At 34.9% G+C, this 15,653-nt stretch overlaps 2 protein-coding genes across 5 annotated transcripts; both read left to right on the forward strand.

Annotated features, from left to right (window-relative positions):
* Positions 1-1,254: 1,254 nt before the first annotated feature.
* Positions 1,255-5,394, forward strand: LOC104098036 (two-pore potassium channel 1). 4 transcript variants are annotated; one of them, XM_033656589.2, is made up of 5 exons: positions 1,255-1,549; positions 1,654-1,768; positions 2,551-2,691; positions 3,631-4,559; positions 4,909-5,394. In XM_033656589.2, the coding sequence occupies exons 4-5, from the start codon at positions 3,661-3,663 to the stop codon at positions 5,069-5,071; spliced, it is 1,062 nt and encodes a 353-aa protein (XP_033512480.1). In that variant the 5' UTR covers positions 1,255-1,549; positions 1,654-1,768; positions 2,551-2,691; positions 3,631-3,660; the 3' UTR covers positions 5,072-5,394. The 4 variants fall into 4 exon arrangements, with proteins under 4 accessions (XP_033512480.1, XP_033512481.1, XP_009602982.1 ...); XM_033656590.2 differs by lacking the exon at positions 2,551-2,691 and having other exon boundaries at positions 3,615-4,559; XM_009604687.4 differs by lacking the exon at positions 2,551-2,691 and having other exon boundaries at positions 1,256-1,549.
* Positions 5,395-12,558: 7,164 nt separating this feature from the next.
* Positions 12,559-15,547, forward strand: LOC104098034 (uncharacterized). Its single transcript, XM_009604683.4, has 2 exons — positions 12,559-13,957; positions 14,290-15,547. The coding sequence occupies exons 1-2, from the start codon at positions 13,405-13,407 to the stop codon at positions 14,322-14,324; spliced, it is 588 nt and encodes a 195-aa protein (XP_009602978.1). The 5' UTR covers positions 12,559-13,404; the 3' UTR covers positions 14,325-15,547.
* Positions 15,548-15,653: the final 106 nt, after the last annotated feature.

A 15,653-nucleotide genomic window follows, 5' to 3' on the forward strand; every position in this document is an offset into this window, starting at 1 on the left:
ACGGATGGAAGAAGGGTACCTACTAACGGCCCATGTACGAGGGTTAGCAGAAGGGAATTTCTCCTCAAAATCCTTTGCGATATTGAGTCTTTTTGGTATGATGGAGTCCACGGTTGGAGCGACAAAGTCGTCGGTTTTGTTTTTGTCTTTTGAAGAACCAGTACGTTTTGAGGAAGAAGCCATCAAAACAGAGAAAGTGTTTTTTGTTTGAAGAAGATGAAGACACAATAGGCGAAATTAGATGAAGAAAGTTGGAATAAAGGGGGGAAGTTGATACGTATAAGTAAAGTTTTGGCGGCTAAATCCTTGGCCAGGATTACCTCGATAACCGGGAAAAGACACGCTAAATTATGGGAAGACACGTGTTCGGGGTATTAAATGCGGAGTGACAGGCATTTAATCAACCGTCAGTGGCTTTCGAAAGGAATTATAGTAATTCCCGCCAAAAGAGTGTTTCTACCAACTTTCCGGTAACACAAAGTTATGTCACCGGAAAGCAGAGGGACTATCTGTATTAGGTAAAATATGTTATGGCATGTAGCCACCCAAGAAGGGGACGCGTGGAACTCAAGACGGGGATAACCAAAAATCGGACGCAGCTATCCCGTGTGTCACCGGAAGAGATAACGTTCATAAAGGCATTAAATGCTCTGCGCCCGGTAGTATTTAATAAGGAATATTCCACATTATTGACAGCAACGGCCCGTTACAGAGAATTTGGCATTTATGTTCACTGTTTCGTCTTCATCAATGCTCCTCATAATTGACATTAAAGAAGCGCACAATCCTAGTACCTTCTCCATAGCTATAAATAATAAGCTCAGTAATATTTGGAAGGGCACGAATTTTCTGGCAAAACCTACTCTGCATTCTATACAAAGCTCAATGCAATTTTATTTACTTAACTTTTGATCTCATCATTGCTGTGTCCGGAAGCTTCGCTCTAGGAACTATCATCTCTGCTGCTTCATCTATATTTTAAGGCTAAGTATTATATATTTTTCAAATTGTTATATTATTTCAGGATCAAATTAATTCACTTGTCTAGAAACCACGTATAAATTCAACTGTACCAATTATCGGGCAAACAAAGAGAATCAATGCAAAATTTAAAAAGTAAAAAGTATCATTAAGCAAAAAGAAATCGGGGAAGAAAACTCAAGTGGCGATTGTTATTTAGATTGGACACGTGGAAAACATAGTAGTATATTTTTGTTAGTGCCAAATGAGCAATTCTAGAGTAGTCAATTGGTTTGTAAATTATAGCCTTACCCCAAACTTAAGGATCTTCTGGATTAAAACTGTTACCTCCCTGGTAGGAAAAAACATGTAAACGCCAAATGACGACATCTCCTATAAGAAGCTGAAAGTGATAGCAATTTGATTGGAAGAAAGGGGAAAGCCTGGAATTTAAAACTCCAATTGATGGTAACAAGTGTAAGACCTGTCTTCACGCCTCCATGCCAAGTAGCTCACTTGTAGCAGAAGTAATTACGTTGTCAAAAAAGATTCGAGCCACAGAGAGGACCGAAACAACTTTCTTTTTTTGGTAATTCGATTACAATTAAATATGTCTAAGCTCAGTCTTTCGTTATATAAATAGCTTTGAATGTATGTTTTTTTTTCCTCTTGTTATACTGTATAAATTTGTAGGAAGGCAACATAAATACTCATACAAAATATCGAAAACATGGCAATTTGCGATTTAGCGGCAGCAGTGGTGGGCTGGACCAGCTGGGGGAGTTAGAGTGAATTTTTGTCCTGTTTGGTAAGCTAGTTTATTCAGCCTCTATAGAGTTTGAATTTTAGTATTTATTTAGCAATTTTGGTGGCTGAATTACCAATTTGGCCAAGGAAAGCTACTTTTATCTTTAATTACTATTTGTTGTTGGCTGGATGTAATTTTCTTTCACTAATTATAGTAAGAATATGGAGGAAAACAATGAGTTGTGACTGTAGGATTTTACTGGAATTAATGCTTATCTATTTAAGTCTCACGTAGAGAATTGGACCAACTTCAAGAGGTCCTGAAAGGTTACTTGCTTTTGAAAGTATTTTAGATTCGTTGTGGTTTCCAATTTTATGTTGTAGTTGCAAGAACAAGTTTGTCAATCCAGGACATATAGGTTATTTCTCTTACTCTGGCGTTGGAAGCAAGAGCTCTTGATTCTGCAAGCGACAAATCATTTTGCAGATATGATTAGCACGTGTCCAACACAATATAGTAGAAGGGATGAGAGATATAAAGAAATCAAACTCAATCTCTTGCATCCGAGAGAAAAAACGAATATTGCCGAAGGAACCCCTTGATTTTAGTTCTACTGACGTGCTAATAACAGAATGAAATGCATCGTGTATGTCTCTGCTACAGACAAGATGAGTCCAACTTAATACAGTGACCACTTGGATTATATGTATAATGTTTTTCGTCAATGCGAAACTTGACTACATATGCATTTAGATTAGGTATCTAAATGCATTTCATTATTTGTGTCTAGGTGAAGTATAAGAGAGACTAATCAAGTCCATGCTTGTGTTCTTACTGTGCAGAACTTTGTCAATAATAAAGAGAAATCAGCGGTATCATGCATCTTCGCTCTATGTGACTAGCAACCTAGGTTAAGAGGATTTTCTCAGCAGCCACAACCCAAAATTTTGTCGTCTCTGAATCCTAACTCTATTCACCGATGAGTATGAACCCATGTCCAAAATGTTCCTATAATTGTTAACCCCACCTGTTGGAATTTGAGCAAGAGGAGTGCTTAACTTTGGCCAATATTGTATGGTACTTGAAGTTCTTCAAACACTAATTTGCTTCAGAATCTGTTTCTATATGATGATTTACTGGTACGGGGGATGTAAAGGAAAGTAGCTTATAAGGAAAAGCCTTGCAGCACGAATTAGCTTCATTATTTTTCAGCTACTAGGTTAAATTGATCACTTAAATCTGAACAATGAGAACCTAATTTAGGTGATAACTCCCAAATGTTTGACAGGTGAGTTCCATATGATCAGGAACCCCTTGGCTGAACCAGCTAGATCAGGAAAATCACGTGGAGTTCTTTCAGTTGTAGTTGAGACTTCATATGTTGGGGGCAAGAAGAAACATGTGACCATTAAGAAAATGCTTAACTTTGTTTATCTGATCAATGTTTCCTTCAACTAGAACAATCTGCCTCCACTACCTAGTTTAACGATAAGGTGTCCTGAGCTTATATATGATGTGGCAACTAGGAAGACCCAACTTATAAATCCAATGTATCCAGAGCATCCACGAGAATCTTGCACCTGCTATTATCATAGGCCTCAGGATGCCAAGTATAAGTTGCAAACTTGCAATATGGTAGTTTGCGAGTCAATACAAGAACCAATCTTTTGCAGAAAATGTGATGCTAGCAAATTCTTTACTTGGCTTGTGGCATGCATTTAGATTCTAGATGCATCATAGAATAAGAACTACTCTAATAATTGACAGGCAAGGTACTGTTTGCATTTGAAAAACATGAGAAAACTGTCTGTGTTAGTGTTTTGGTATTTGAAGACGAGTCTAAGAAAAAGAATTAACATATCAGTTATGATTTACGAAATTAAAGGACTTCTACACTCTTAAGCAGCCACAATTTCTTGCAGGATTACTTAAATCACTACAGGCTTGCTGGAATGACTAACAGAGACAAAATCCAGCCCTTGTTGGATCAACTGCATCAGACGCATCATACGGTTGATCCTAAGAAAAAAAGATTTCGCCGATGTAAAAGTGCTCCTCTGGGCGAATTTGCTCCTGTAGAAATGAATGAAATAAAAAATGACCAATCACTTCCACGTTCTAAATCGCTTTTGGATAAACTCCACCCTAGTATTAAGAAAGTTATTATTTACTTGGTTATATACTTGGGTATTGGTACCATTTGCTTTTATTTGGTTAGAAACAAGATCAAGGGAAAGAAAATAGATGGGATTCTTGATTCTGTTTACTTTTGTGTTGTGACAATGACCACGGTTGGATATGGGGATATTGTGCCTGACAGTGCAACTACTAAACTGCTCGCTTGTGTCTTTGTGTTCTCTGGAATGGCACTTGTTGGAATGATTCTAAGCAAAGGAGCAGACTACTTAGTGGAGAAGCAAGAAACACTATTAATCAAAGCACTGCATATGCGTCATAAAGTTGGTCCAAGTGAAATACTGGAGGAGATTGAAACAAACAAAGTAAGGTACAAGTGCTTCATGGTAGCGGGCTTCCTTATAGTGCTCGTAGTTGCTGGGACAGTGTTCCTGGCTAGAGTTGAACGGTTAGATACCTTAGATGCCTTTTATTGTGTCTGTTCTACCATTACAACATTAGGATATGGAGACAAAAGCTTTTCAACCAAAGCAGGGCGCGTTTTTGCTATATTTTGGATTTTGTCAAGCACCATTTGTTTGGGTCAGTTCTTCCTTTATGTTGCTGAATTTAACACGGAAAAGAGACAGAAGGAGCTTGTGAAGTGTGTTCTTTCAAGAAGGACGACAAATGTTGATTTGGAGGAAGCTGATCTTGATGATGATGGGGTTGTAGGGTAAGTTCATTTAACTTTAAAGCCTGTTCCTATAATTAGTTTGCAAAGACCCTTCTTGATTCACTTGATTAGAGTATTTACTCTAATTTTGTACTCTCTCCTTGGGCACTTTGGGTGTGGTAAATTGTACTTCTTGTACTTCTTGTCTATGGACGTAGGTCAAGTTGATCGAAGCTCTTAATTCTTTTGACTCCTTGTTGTTTTTGTCATTGAACATTTTTTTGGTTTAATTTCACATTGTCCGAGCTCTCGATCCTAGCATGTATTTTTCTTTTTTCTCATTGTAGTCTCGAAGTGTATTTCAAAATTCAAATAGTTCTAATCTTCCTTTTGTTTGTCAATTCCCAAGGGCTGCTGAATTTGTTATCTATAAACTCAAGGAGATGGGGAAGATCAACCAACATGACATTGCAGCTGTATTGAAGGAGTTCGAAAGTCTTGATGTTGATCAATCTGGAACTTTATCAACTGCAGATCTGATACTTGCCCAATCGTCTTGGACAGGAAGGTGATCGCTCCACGACCTAAATTAGTGTATTAAGCAACCTTTCCGCCAATGTCTATGAGCTTCAGTGAGATTTCTGGGATGAGTCTTTTCTTTTGAAACTTCCACTGTATTACATAAAATTCAGATACTACTTGAACCGGTTAAATCATATTTCTAGAATGTCTGACAAAAGTGATGCAGTAAATCCCACTCAGTTTAGTACTAGAGTGAAATTCACACTTCCCGGAATCTCCATGTAATCTTCTCAATTCCCTCTGTACACATGTAAATGCCTTGTACTTTACACAATTTAGTTGGTTACTGTATGCCAAAGATAGTTCCTCCTCATAGTTTGTAAAAAGTTAGCTATAATTCCTCCTTATGGTTTGTAAAATGTTTGCTGTAATTTCTCCTTAAAGTTTGTTAACTTTTTTTTTCCCTCTCGTGTAACGTGAAAGCCATCTGATTTCTACTGCACAATTATTGATGACGAATTTTCCTATTCGAGATGTAAGTATTCCTTTTAATTTTATTTTTTAAAACCATCTAGAATCCAAAATTAGCTCGATTAATATAGATTCGTGTTGCGTTGGATCCATTTAAGTGGAAAGTGGTCCATACTAAAAATTTCACCATTATCAGAGTGGTAGGATCTCACCTATCCCGCCACATATCAGAGTTGAGTTGTAGGATCTCACCATCCCTCGGAGTTTAAGCGTTCCATCATTTGCAACTGATTAATCTTGAACTTTGTTTCTCTCAAATTCTCAATCAAATTTCATTATCATTGAGATCGGGAATTTTTAGGGAGGCCGAAAGTATGTCATTGTGGACCCTAGTCGGACAGAGGTTGAAAGAGATTATGATGGCTAACAGAAGTTTTAAGCAGTGTCAATCGTACTAAGGTTTGAAGGTCCATCTCTTTAATAAGTGTGATGGTGGACCCAGCCCATTTTAAATGGAATCCTTTAGTACTGCGTAGGTGTTTAGTATCGAGACAAATTAGGTGAACCCACTAGTATTTGTCTTTGAGAAGAAAAACGAAAATGGTATTGGTCGGTGGTCAGTAATTCACTTTAGGAATCCAACCAAAATGCCTAATATTGTTGTTTTCCTAATTCTTTTCGTTTTTTCTAAGATTGATGGTAGTTACATAGGACCAATCAAAAGATAGCTCAATTTATTAACTCGTGAAGTTTAGAAAAGGGTCAAACCACAGGAGATTATTTTTGTGACTTAGAACTTTGATTACGGGATAATAATTCTTACTACTGTTCTGAAGTTAATTTCACGCAAAGATCAATTTGAAAAAGAAAGAAACAAACCGCAACAGATATGCGGCCCCCTCGTTATAATTTACGGATGCGGATATCTAAAAAATAAGCAATCCAGTCTTGCTTTTTGAGGTAAATTTGTTGCATTAACTAGTTCACTGGGTTAACTAACTAAAGTTACCGACTGTGAATCTGCAGTTAGGAAAGTCACATGTTATAAAATGAAGTACTACCATAACACGCAAAACAATATTCAATCTAAAGGGTACTACTAGTCTACCAGTATTAATTATTCAAAGATAAAGAGAAGGGAGTTTACCGATGGTATTGTCCAGTCACTGGGCAATTTAATAACAATAATAATTTAATCATAATCTATTTAGCTGGTGAAATAGTTTTAAAAAACAGAGTTTTTGTTCACTAAAATGTGTCACAAATGCTTTTATCTCATTATGGAAATTAGGTTATGACTTTCTCGCTTTTCTTTTTCCTGATTTGCCTGTAGTGCATTCTACGGTAAGCCGCACAATTCAATGTAAAGCAGTAACATTTTCGAGATTGAACAAGCTAATGAAAACGATTTGTTTCGTTTTTACAATTTCTCTTTTCGGGTACGAGGGTTGTGTATCGGTAGAAAAATAGATTCGCCACCGGGGCTAATGATGTGCTGACAGATGTTATGAGAGTTGGAACAATAAAGAGGAATGAATATTCGGACTTCGGAGAAGTATGGGCAAAACACCCGAGGGATTACTTACAAGGATACCGCACTTGACAACTGGCAAAAAGAAATAGGCGCGGGATGAATAATTAAAGATTGCAAGGAAAGAAGACTCATTAATAGCCACGAATATGGAAAGAAATTGACATAATCCTTGATTGTGCGCAATTGACTGTTATTACCATAATCGTTACATATTACCCAAGTAACAAAGCAATCAATGTAATAAATATTAGTAACGGGGAAGAATTAAGCAGGTCAAAGTAGTTACATATACAAACCCCACTTACCATTTTTTATATAATCATCAAGAAATTCACGAAGATACTTTATTTTTCGCTAATTGAAGAATCTTGTTCTCCCCTCTTCAGAAAGGATCAATAAGATTTCTCTTTCCTTATTCTCTCAATATTTTGTTTCTATTATTACTTATTCATCTATATTAGAAAAAATAAAATAAAATTGATTATTAGAAAGCTAACTTATGCTATAATTTGCTTTGACCACAAAAATTATTTTTTGTTTAACCGGTTGTAAAGTCGTGACTCGTGAGATAGATAAGACGTCCAATCTTACTACTCTGAAATTGCTTTGGATAGTTTGAGGGATAGTCAGTAAATCTCCTCAATTCTAAGTTTGGAGAAGCAAACTTCAATCACAAATTTTTCTTTAATTATCCGATACTCAAAATTCATTGATTTGACTAATTCGGATTCAAATTGGATGCGAATAAAATACATAAAGAATATTGAAAAGCCTTACCTAATTAACGGGACAGTTTCATTCTCCTTTTCTCTCATTCATCTTCCCATATTTTGGCTCACGAAAGGGTTAATATAATCCAAATTTTACCTCCTAAATTCTTTTTTCAATGTAAACCAGAGGTGAATTAGAATAGAAGTACTACTATAGGAGAGTTGCACTATCATGGAGTCCCAACCGCTATACTTTCAATACAAAATGATACTTTAAATGTATCCTCTCTTTTTATTGTTGGTTTTGTGAAAGAAAAAAAAAAAAAAAAAGGAGGGGGGGGGGGGGGGGGGGGAAGCTCCAAAGGTGCAGGCCAATAATGCAAGTTGTAACAATATACTGAAGAATATACACAATTCACCACCTGTCAATTTCATTAGCTACAAACTGATTAGAAAATGGAGTTATGGAGATCGAGGATAAAGAAGAAGAAAAACAGATCCAAAAAAGTGTCTAAAATAATAAAAATTGCAGAAATAACCAGTAATTAAATTCCCTTCACTCTACTTTACTAGTACTGCTTTCACCTTCTTCTTCTTCTCCATGTTCATGTAATTCATGTAGATGAGGTTGTAATTCATCGGGTTGACCCGCCACGAAATCCAATATATCTTCACCCGGTTTCTCAGCCTCAGCTACCGGCGGAGAAATCCGGCCAAAGAGGACGACGGCGACGAGGAAAAGAGCAGTGGAGAGTAAGAGAGGCCAAAAGTACTTGATAACATCGATAAAACGAGGTGCAAGATAAATGAGAATAATGATGAAAATAGAAAAAATGGATGCGAATAAGATGTGAAATTTGAACTTGAGAACAAGTTGTTGGATTTCCATTGTAGTAACGTTTCTAGTGATGATGAGTTGTATGAGACCTTTTTGTAGAGAAAAAGAAATAGGAGGAAGAGGGGATTGGGGTAAAAAGGAGTGGAATAATAGAGTGGTTTATGAGTTTCTCTCTCTCTGCAAAGATTCTCTGCCGTAAAAAGTTTTTTATGAGGACTATATCTTGAGGACAATATATTTTTTTTACAGTGTCATAGTTTTATTTTATGATGTCATAATTCTTTTTCCCAAATTACCCATTTTATTCTTCCAACTTTTCGTTTCTTTTTTTATTTCCACCAAGTGTGCGATAATTGTTTTAGGTCCCAACTAATTCATATTCGTGCCGCATAATATTTAGAGGAGGAAAGTATTTTTTATCAAAATCTTTTTATTGCACGTCTCCCAACTGATATCTTTAGTTACCGAGTGAGGAGATCATATTCGTCACCACAACCCTTTGATATCTGGCTTCTAACTTGGTGACATACTAGTTAGTAAAAAGGTATTGACGTTAAGCATATCAAGACCATTTTGATCTAGTAATTTGCTGTAATATATATCTCAAAATTTAAATCTTTTTTAAAAAATTTAGATGTATAATTCGTATATAGAATTTGCTAGGATTCATAAAAAAATTATAGTTATGAAATTGTTTTTTCAAAAAGTAGGTTTAAAATTGTGTACCTTTTCAAATGTAAGGTACAGTATGTCATATGAAATTAGATGGATGAAGCATAAAGAAAAGCAACTTTGGTTACCTTAAGTTGACCGTAGGTGATTACTCGGGAGTGTTCTTAGTTTTGAAAAAGACTTATTTAGAATTTTATTTAACAATATCACTTAATGTCATAAAAATTATCATGACTCTTTGTTGCATCCACAGTTCGTAAATAACATTCACTTTTTTTACGGAATAACATTAAATTTGATGATACAATATAATTGCTTATACTTTTAACTACGCCCGTTAGTTATACTTTATTTGTTTTCAAAATTTGTCCCCAAAAGTAATTTTTAAAGATGCAGCTTTCAGTAGTTATGGTCAAGATTTTAACGAAGGAGAAATACTTTAAATCAATTCTCAAATGCTATTGAAATATTAGGTAACGCAAGGGTAAAATGGTAACTGAAAGGGGTATTTGATTTGTTTCAGGCATCAGCAGATTTACAGGTTTGTCGGCCTACTTAAATGTCTGGTAGCACTGATTAATGTTTTATTTTATTTATGTAATCAGATGGAGCTGGACCTGATTCATAATCTATTGCCTATAAAGTTATATTCCTTATGGGAATAATCTTATTCCAATCTCCTTTTTTCAGTCACTTTGTTGTTTGTATCTGGGTAAACCACTAGCCCCACCATATTCCTCTTGATTTCGGAGTATGCAAAGCATCTCTTCTTTTCCCCCTTTGGCTTTATGAGTTAAACACTCTTGCATCTTCATTTAGAATTTTTAGTTTTATCAGCAATGATTTTACACGTTGAATGTTTGATCCAACTCAACTTAATTGTATAAATATTTTTTACAAATTCAAGAATAAATTTTTTGTGCAAAAGCCTAAAAGTTCTCTTTGTTTATATATATATGACATTGCCAAAAATTGATAAAAAGAAAATCTTCAATTATTCATTAAAAAAAGCGTCACTACGACTCAGCGTAAAGAGAACAATTTGTATCTTATTACGAATCTTCTTTTATATATAGTTATATACGAACGTAAAAAAAAATGTTTCCTCACTTTTTTCTTTTCGTTTCGTGAAATTATTTCCCTACCAAAAGTTGTGTAGCTTTTGCTCTATGAAAAGTTAAAATGCACTCATATATGGTTGACAATATTCAATCCATTATAAATACTTTTATATGATAAGTTTTTCATCATTTAATATTTTTAATGTAATTTTGATATATTACGTCAAATGATGAATTTTAGCATGTTACGTTGCAAAAATATTATATGGCGTCCAATTTTGCGTCACTCATTGAATTTGTATCCACTTTTTAGGAAAAGTTTGACTCATACCCAATTTTTGTATAACTTCATACATACATTTTTCACTTCTTTGTTATTGTTGTTTCTTCTTTTTTATGCTTATATTTTTTTTTCTTCTTTGTTGCAAGATGTGTTTGTTAAATTTGTTGTTGTTGTGATAATTTTATGGTTGAGATATTTATTTATAATATTTGAAAGTTATGTTTCGAATTTGAGCTCATTTGGAGTAGATTTGGGCATTGAATCGTATATCGAATTATTGAAATTCGAAAAACAAATTTATGTTTCAGAACTTAAAATTTGAAGTCTGAAATTGCATTCAATACATTGAACTACTTAAGATTCGAATTTCTAAAGTTGCATTTGAAAGATAAAAGAATTTCATATTTGATTTCTGAAGTAAGCATTAAAGAGATTGAACTACTCCACATTCGAATTTTTGAAGTTGCATTTGAAAGATAGAATAACTTTAGATTTGATTTCTGAAGTTGCATTGAAAAGATTGAACTATTTTATACCTGAGGGGATACACTTTGTAAATTTTTGTGCAATGCAAGTATAACTTCAATAGTGACACCAAAACGGGCATATATGAAAATGCTCCGTTATGCTACGTAGTGAAAAATAATCAAAACTTTTCTTGGGTCCATCCTAACTTCTTTCGAGACTCATTGTTGTTAAAGCCCAGATTGGCTCTAGGTTGGGCTTATCTCCAGTACATATCTAGATCTTTGACAACCGTCACGCAGTAGATTAGTTAGATAATTACGTTGGATGAATCTTTTTAGGACCGCCATTTAAATTTTGTACCAAATATTTTTATTTTTTGGAAAAATAATCTTCGGCCAGGATTTTAAAACATACTGTTCAAAATTTTGGAAAGCGATTTTGGTAATTGCCAAAATTTTGAAGCATCAGGAATTTAGCCATAATGTTAAAAAATCTGGTGATCCGTTAGGATTTGTGGCAAAATCATAAGGATTACCAGAATTTTTCAGTATTAAGACTGAAAATTCTGGTGATCATCAGGATTTTGTCTCTAAACCGGGCGCCGAACTATTTTCGAAACTTCTGTTACCGGGATAAAAAGTCAACATCAGCGCAAAATATTCTATTTTTTTCATTTTTCCTAGATTAGAATTGTTAGATTTTGGCAAAGCTTAAAACTTCAGACTATAATAAATATTAAGGCGATTAAACTTTAATAGTTATGGATATATTTTAAATAAGGACCTAAAAAAAATTATATGCGTTCATAACACTACAAGAAGGTTTTATGTACAATAATTATCGCAAGATCTTCATAGTTTTATCTGTAGTATACAATTAAACAAAAACAAGATCATTGAGTTCTCACTTGAATTAGAGAGACTTGTACAAGTTTTTCTCTTCAAAATATCTTTACAACCATTTTACTAGCAACTCGCCAAAAAAAAGGGCAGAGAAGATCATTGTATTATTTAACTCTACCCTTCCACTTCCAATCAAATCATTAGACATTTTTGTTTAATATATTTTTAAAATATGGTAAGATTTTTAATATACAAACCTAAGATTAACAAAATATCAAAGCTACCCTTAGTTAGCTGCATAATCTAAAATTAATTTGTTGGCTTATCAAATTTCTATTGCCAGTGATGAATCTGAGCCGATACACAGCCGCGGGGAAGTGTTTGTTAGAGGCAAAGGAGATTTAAACTTGGCCAACTAATTTTGATTAATTCTACTTGATGAAGTCTGGTGCACGTGAAAGGTTCTAGATAAGCAGGAGCATGCACACAAACAGCTATACAGGATCACATGTGTATTTAATTATACTAGTCTATATTTTGCTATACGACTCTTTTTTAGTTTTAGTTTGTTGCAGATAGGCCAATAGGAGTTTGACACGGAGCATTAGCACTAGACATTTTTATTTCTCAGTTGAGTTGTATATATATACACGATACATAGTAGCACAAAAAAGGAAATCAATGAAATCATTTCTTCTCGTTCAAGTTTTCTAGAATCTTCTCTTCAATGGTTTCTTTTCAATTCCATCATGGTATCAAAGCAGCGATGGAGATCGAGATTACGTGAATCAATTCTCTTCTAATCCATTTCTGATTCCTATTGATTCTACGAGTCCGTTGTTCTTCTCTTCAATAATCTTTGTTCGATTTTTTTTTTTAATTCTCTTTCGTTCAATTTTCACTGAGAATGGGCAGCACAACATAAATGATTTCTTCCCCATCAAACATGACTTCTCCAGCTAGTGCTATGGATTATTCTAATCCATATTTTCTGAGTTCTACTGATCACCATGGTTTGACTATTGTATCTCAAGTTTTTGATGGTTCCCGCTATGGAGCTTAGAGGAAAAGTGTGTTGATAGCTTTATCTATGAGGAACAAATTAGGTTTCATAAACGGTTGTATCAAAATACCAGATGAGAAATCAGCTCAGTTTGAGAACTGGAATCGGTGCAACGATGTTGTAATCCAATGGCTTCCTAACTCCTTAAGCAAAGATATAAGTGACATTGTTTTGTACTCCTTTACAGCAAAGGAGATTTGGGAAGAACTAGAGACAAGGTATGGACAGTCAAACGGAACTCAATTGTTTCAATTGCAAAAGGAACTTAGTAGTATTACGCAAAGAACTAATGCTATAGCAACTTACTTTACTAGAATTAAATGAATTTGGGACGAATTGAAGTTTCTTAACATTTTCGAAATTTGTGGATGTGAGTATAAATGTGGAGCTAAGACAAGGAATTTGAAGGCGACGGAAAATCAGAAGCTAATTTAGTTGTTGATGGGATTAAATGAGGCTTATACATCTATTAGAAGAAACATTCTTATGATGAAGCCTTTGCCTACTCCAAATGAGGCTTACTCTATTCTGTTGCATGAAGAAAAGCAACGTGAAGTTCATGCTTCTATACATTTTTTAGGACAAACCTCTTCATTCAATGCAGCAGGTACGAAGTTTCAAAATGCAAAGTGGAAAAACAGAGGTAATGTCCAGAAAGGCAATTTTGAGAATCGTAAAGGTGGAATGTTTTGCAATTATTGTAAGAAATCGGGATATTTGATTGAAAAGTGTTTTAAGTTGCACAAATTTTCTCCCTATTTCAAGTTCACTAAGCATAAGAGGACTTATGGAAATGCACAGGGGAGTGCAAATGCAGCATTTGGAATTGAAGAAGGAGGTTCTTCTGAGACTAACCTGAATGTGAATCCCATGAGTATGTTGCAAGGCTTCTCAAAGGAGCAGTGTGATAAACTAATTCATTTACTTCAAAATCTTCATGCATGTCAAGGAGTTTCTTCGGATTTTGAGGCTAATGTGACTACTAACATGGCTGGTATGATAGCTGCCTTGTATGCCTTTTCCTCTCACCTCAGTAAACTCCCTAATAATCCCTGGATACTTGATACATGGGCCACACAACATATGACTTATGATATTTCACTTCTTCATGACACCAAAGAATTGTCTAGACATGTATATGTTAACCTAGCAAATGGATACAAAGTTAAAGTTATTGGCATTGAAAAATTGCTTATTCCTCCTAATCTAATTTTAATAAATGTTCTATATGTACCAAGTTTTAAACACAGCTTGATCTCTGTAAAACAATTGTGCACTCAACTTGGTTGTTTACTGATTTTTAGCAAATTTGGTTATTACGTACAGGCCCCTTCTCTGAAGAGGCTACAGGTGTTTGGTGAGACCACTGATGGACTCTATGTGTTGGACAATGCAGCTCCCAGTTCTAGTTCTAGTCTTTCTAATGTCAGTGTCACTTCCACTACTTTTGCTATACCTAGTCTCCCATGTAGTTCCTTACAATCTCTACTTTCATATGTTTTCAATGTAAGTCCTTTTGATGGACGGTTTTTTAGCGACGTGGTGACTAAAGCTAATTTCATGAATAAAATTGTTTGTTTTATGAATTGTAGTACTTTGAGTAAATTGTGGCTTCAACATTTGGGTCATTTACCATACCCTGCTATGGTTAACATTACTGGAATACCTCACAAATTGAATTATGAACAAAATGAAGTATGTGTAATTTGCCCAAAAGCCAGACAAACAAAACTCCTTTTTCCATCTAGCTCTATAACTTCTAAACAAAAATTTGACCTCATTCACATAGACACTTGGGGCCCATATTTTAGGCCCACTTATAATGGTCATCGTTACTTCTTGACAATTGTTAATGATTTTACAAGATGTACCTGGACATTTTTGTTATCCACTAAGTCAAATGTTTTTCCTGTCCTCAAAGCATTCTTTGCCATGGTAGAGCGACAATTTAATGCCAAAATCAAGAAAGTCCGATCTGATAATGCATGTGAGCTTGGGTCAGGGACTACATATTCTCAATTTTTCTCCTCTCTTGGTGTTCTTCATGAAACCTCTTGTGTGGCGACACCACAACAAAATAGTGTGGTTGAACGCAAGCATAAATACCTACTTGAAACATGTCGGGCTTTATTATTTTAGTCCAATTTACCTCCCAAATTTTGGAGCGACTGTCTGTTAACAACTACATTCCTTATCAACCGATTTCCTTCAAGAATTTTGGGTAATGTTTCTCCTTACCAGAAATTATTTGATAAACCACCAGATTACTCCTTCCTAAAATCGTTTGGTTGCTTGTGTTTTGCTTCTACACTCTCTCATGGGAGAAATAAATTAGATCCTATAGCCACACATTGTGTATTCCTTGGTTATCCTTTTGGAAAGAAAGGCTACAAAGTCATGAGCTTACAATCGAAGCAATTCTTTGTTTCCAGAAATATTAAGTTTCATGAACACATATTCCCTTTTCATTCTCCTCTTCCTATTTCATCTGTCATTTCTTCTATTTACACTCGTCCTAATGTTTCTCCTTTTCCACATCCAGTTCTTACCTCGTCTCCTTTGAATTCCTCTTCTATTTCTGTTTCACCTACTCCTATTTCTTTCGAATATATTGTATCATCCTCTCCTACATCTACTGCATTACCTCTCACCTCATCATCGTCTATTTCTATACCTTCTCCACCTACTAC

This window comes from Nicotiana tomentosiformis, chromosome 7 (genome assembly GCF_000390325.3).
Source record: "Nicotiana tomentosiformis chromosome 7, ASM39032v3, whole genome shotgun sequence".
NCBI classification, from domain to species: Eukaryota; Viridiplantae; Streptophyta; class Magnoliopsida; order Solanales; family Solanaceae; genus Nicotiana; species Nicotiana tomentosiformis.

Excerpts from the sequence above, each read along its gene's own strand:
- LOC104098036 (XM_033656588.2), top strand. Across the intron at positions 4,560-4,908 it reads GATGATGATGGGGTTGTAGG|GGCTGCTGAATTTGTTATCT; the intron begins GTAAGTTCATTT and ends TCAATTCCCAAG.
- LOC104098034 (XM_009604683.4), top strand. The coding sequence starts at position 13,405 with ATGGGATTAAATGAGGCTTATACATCTATTAGAAGAAACATTCTTATG. Across the intron at positions 13,958-14,289 it reads TGTGACTACTAACATGGCTG|GCCCCTTCTCTGAAGAGGCT; the intron begins GTATGATAGCTG and ends TATTACGTACAG.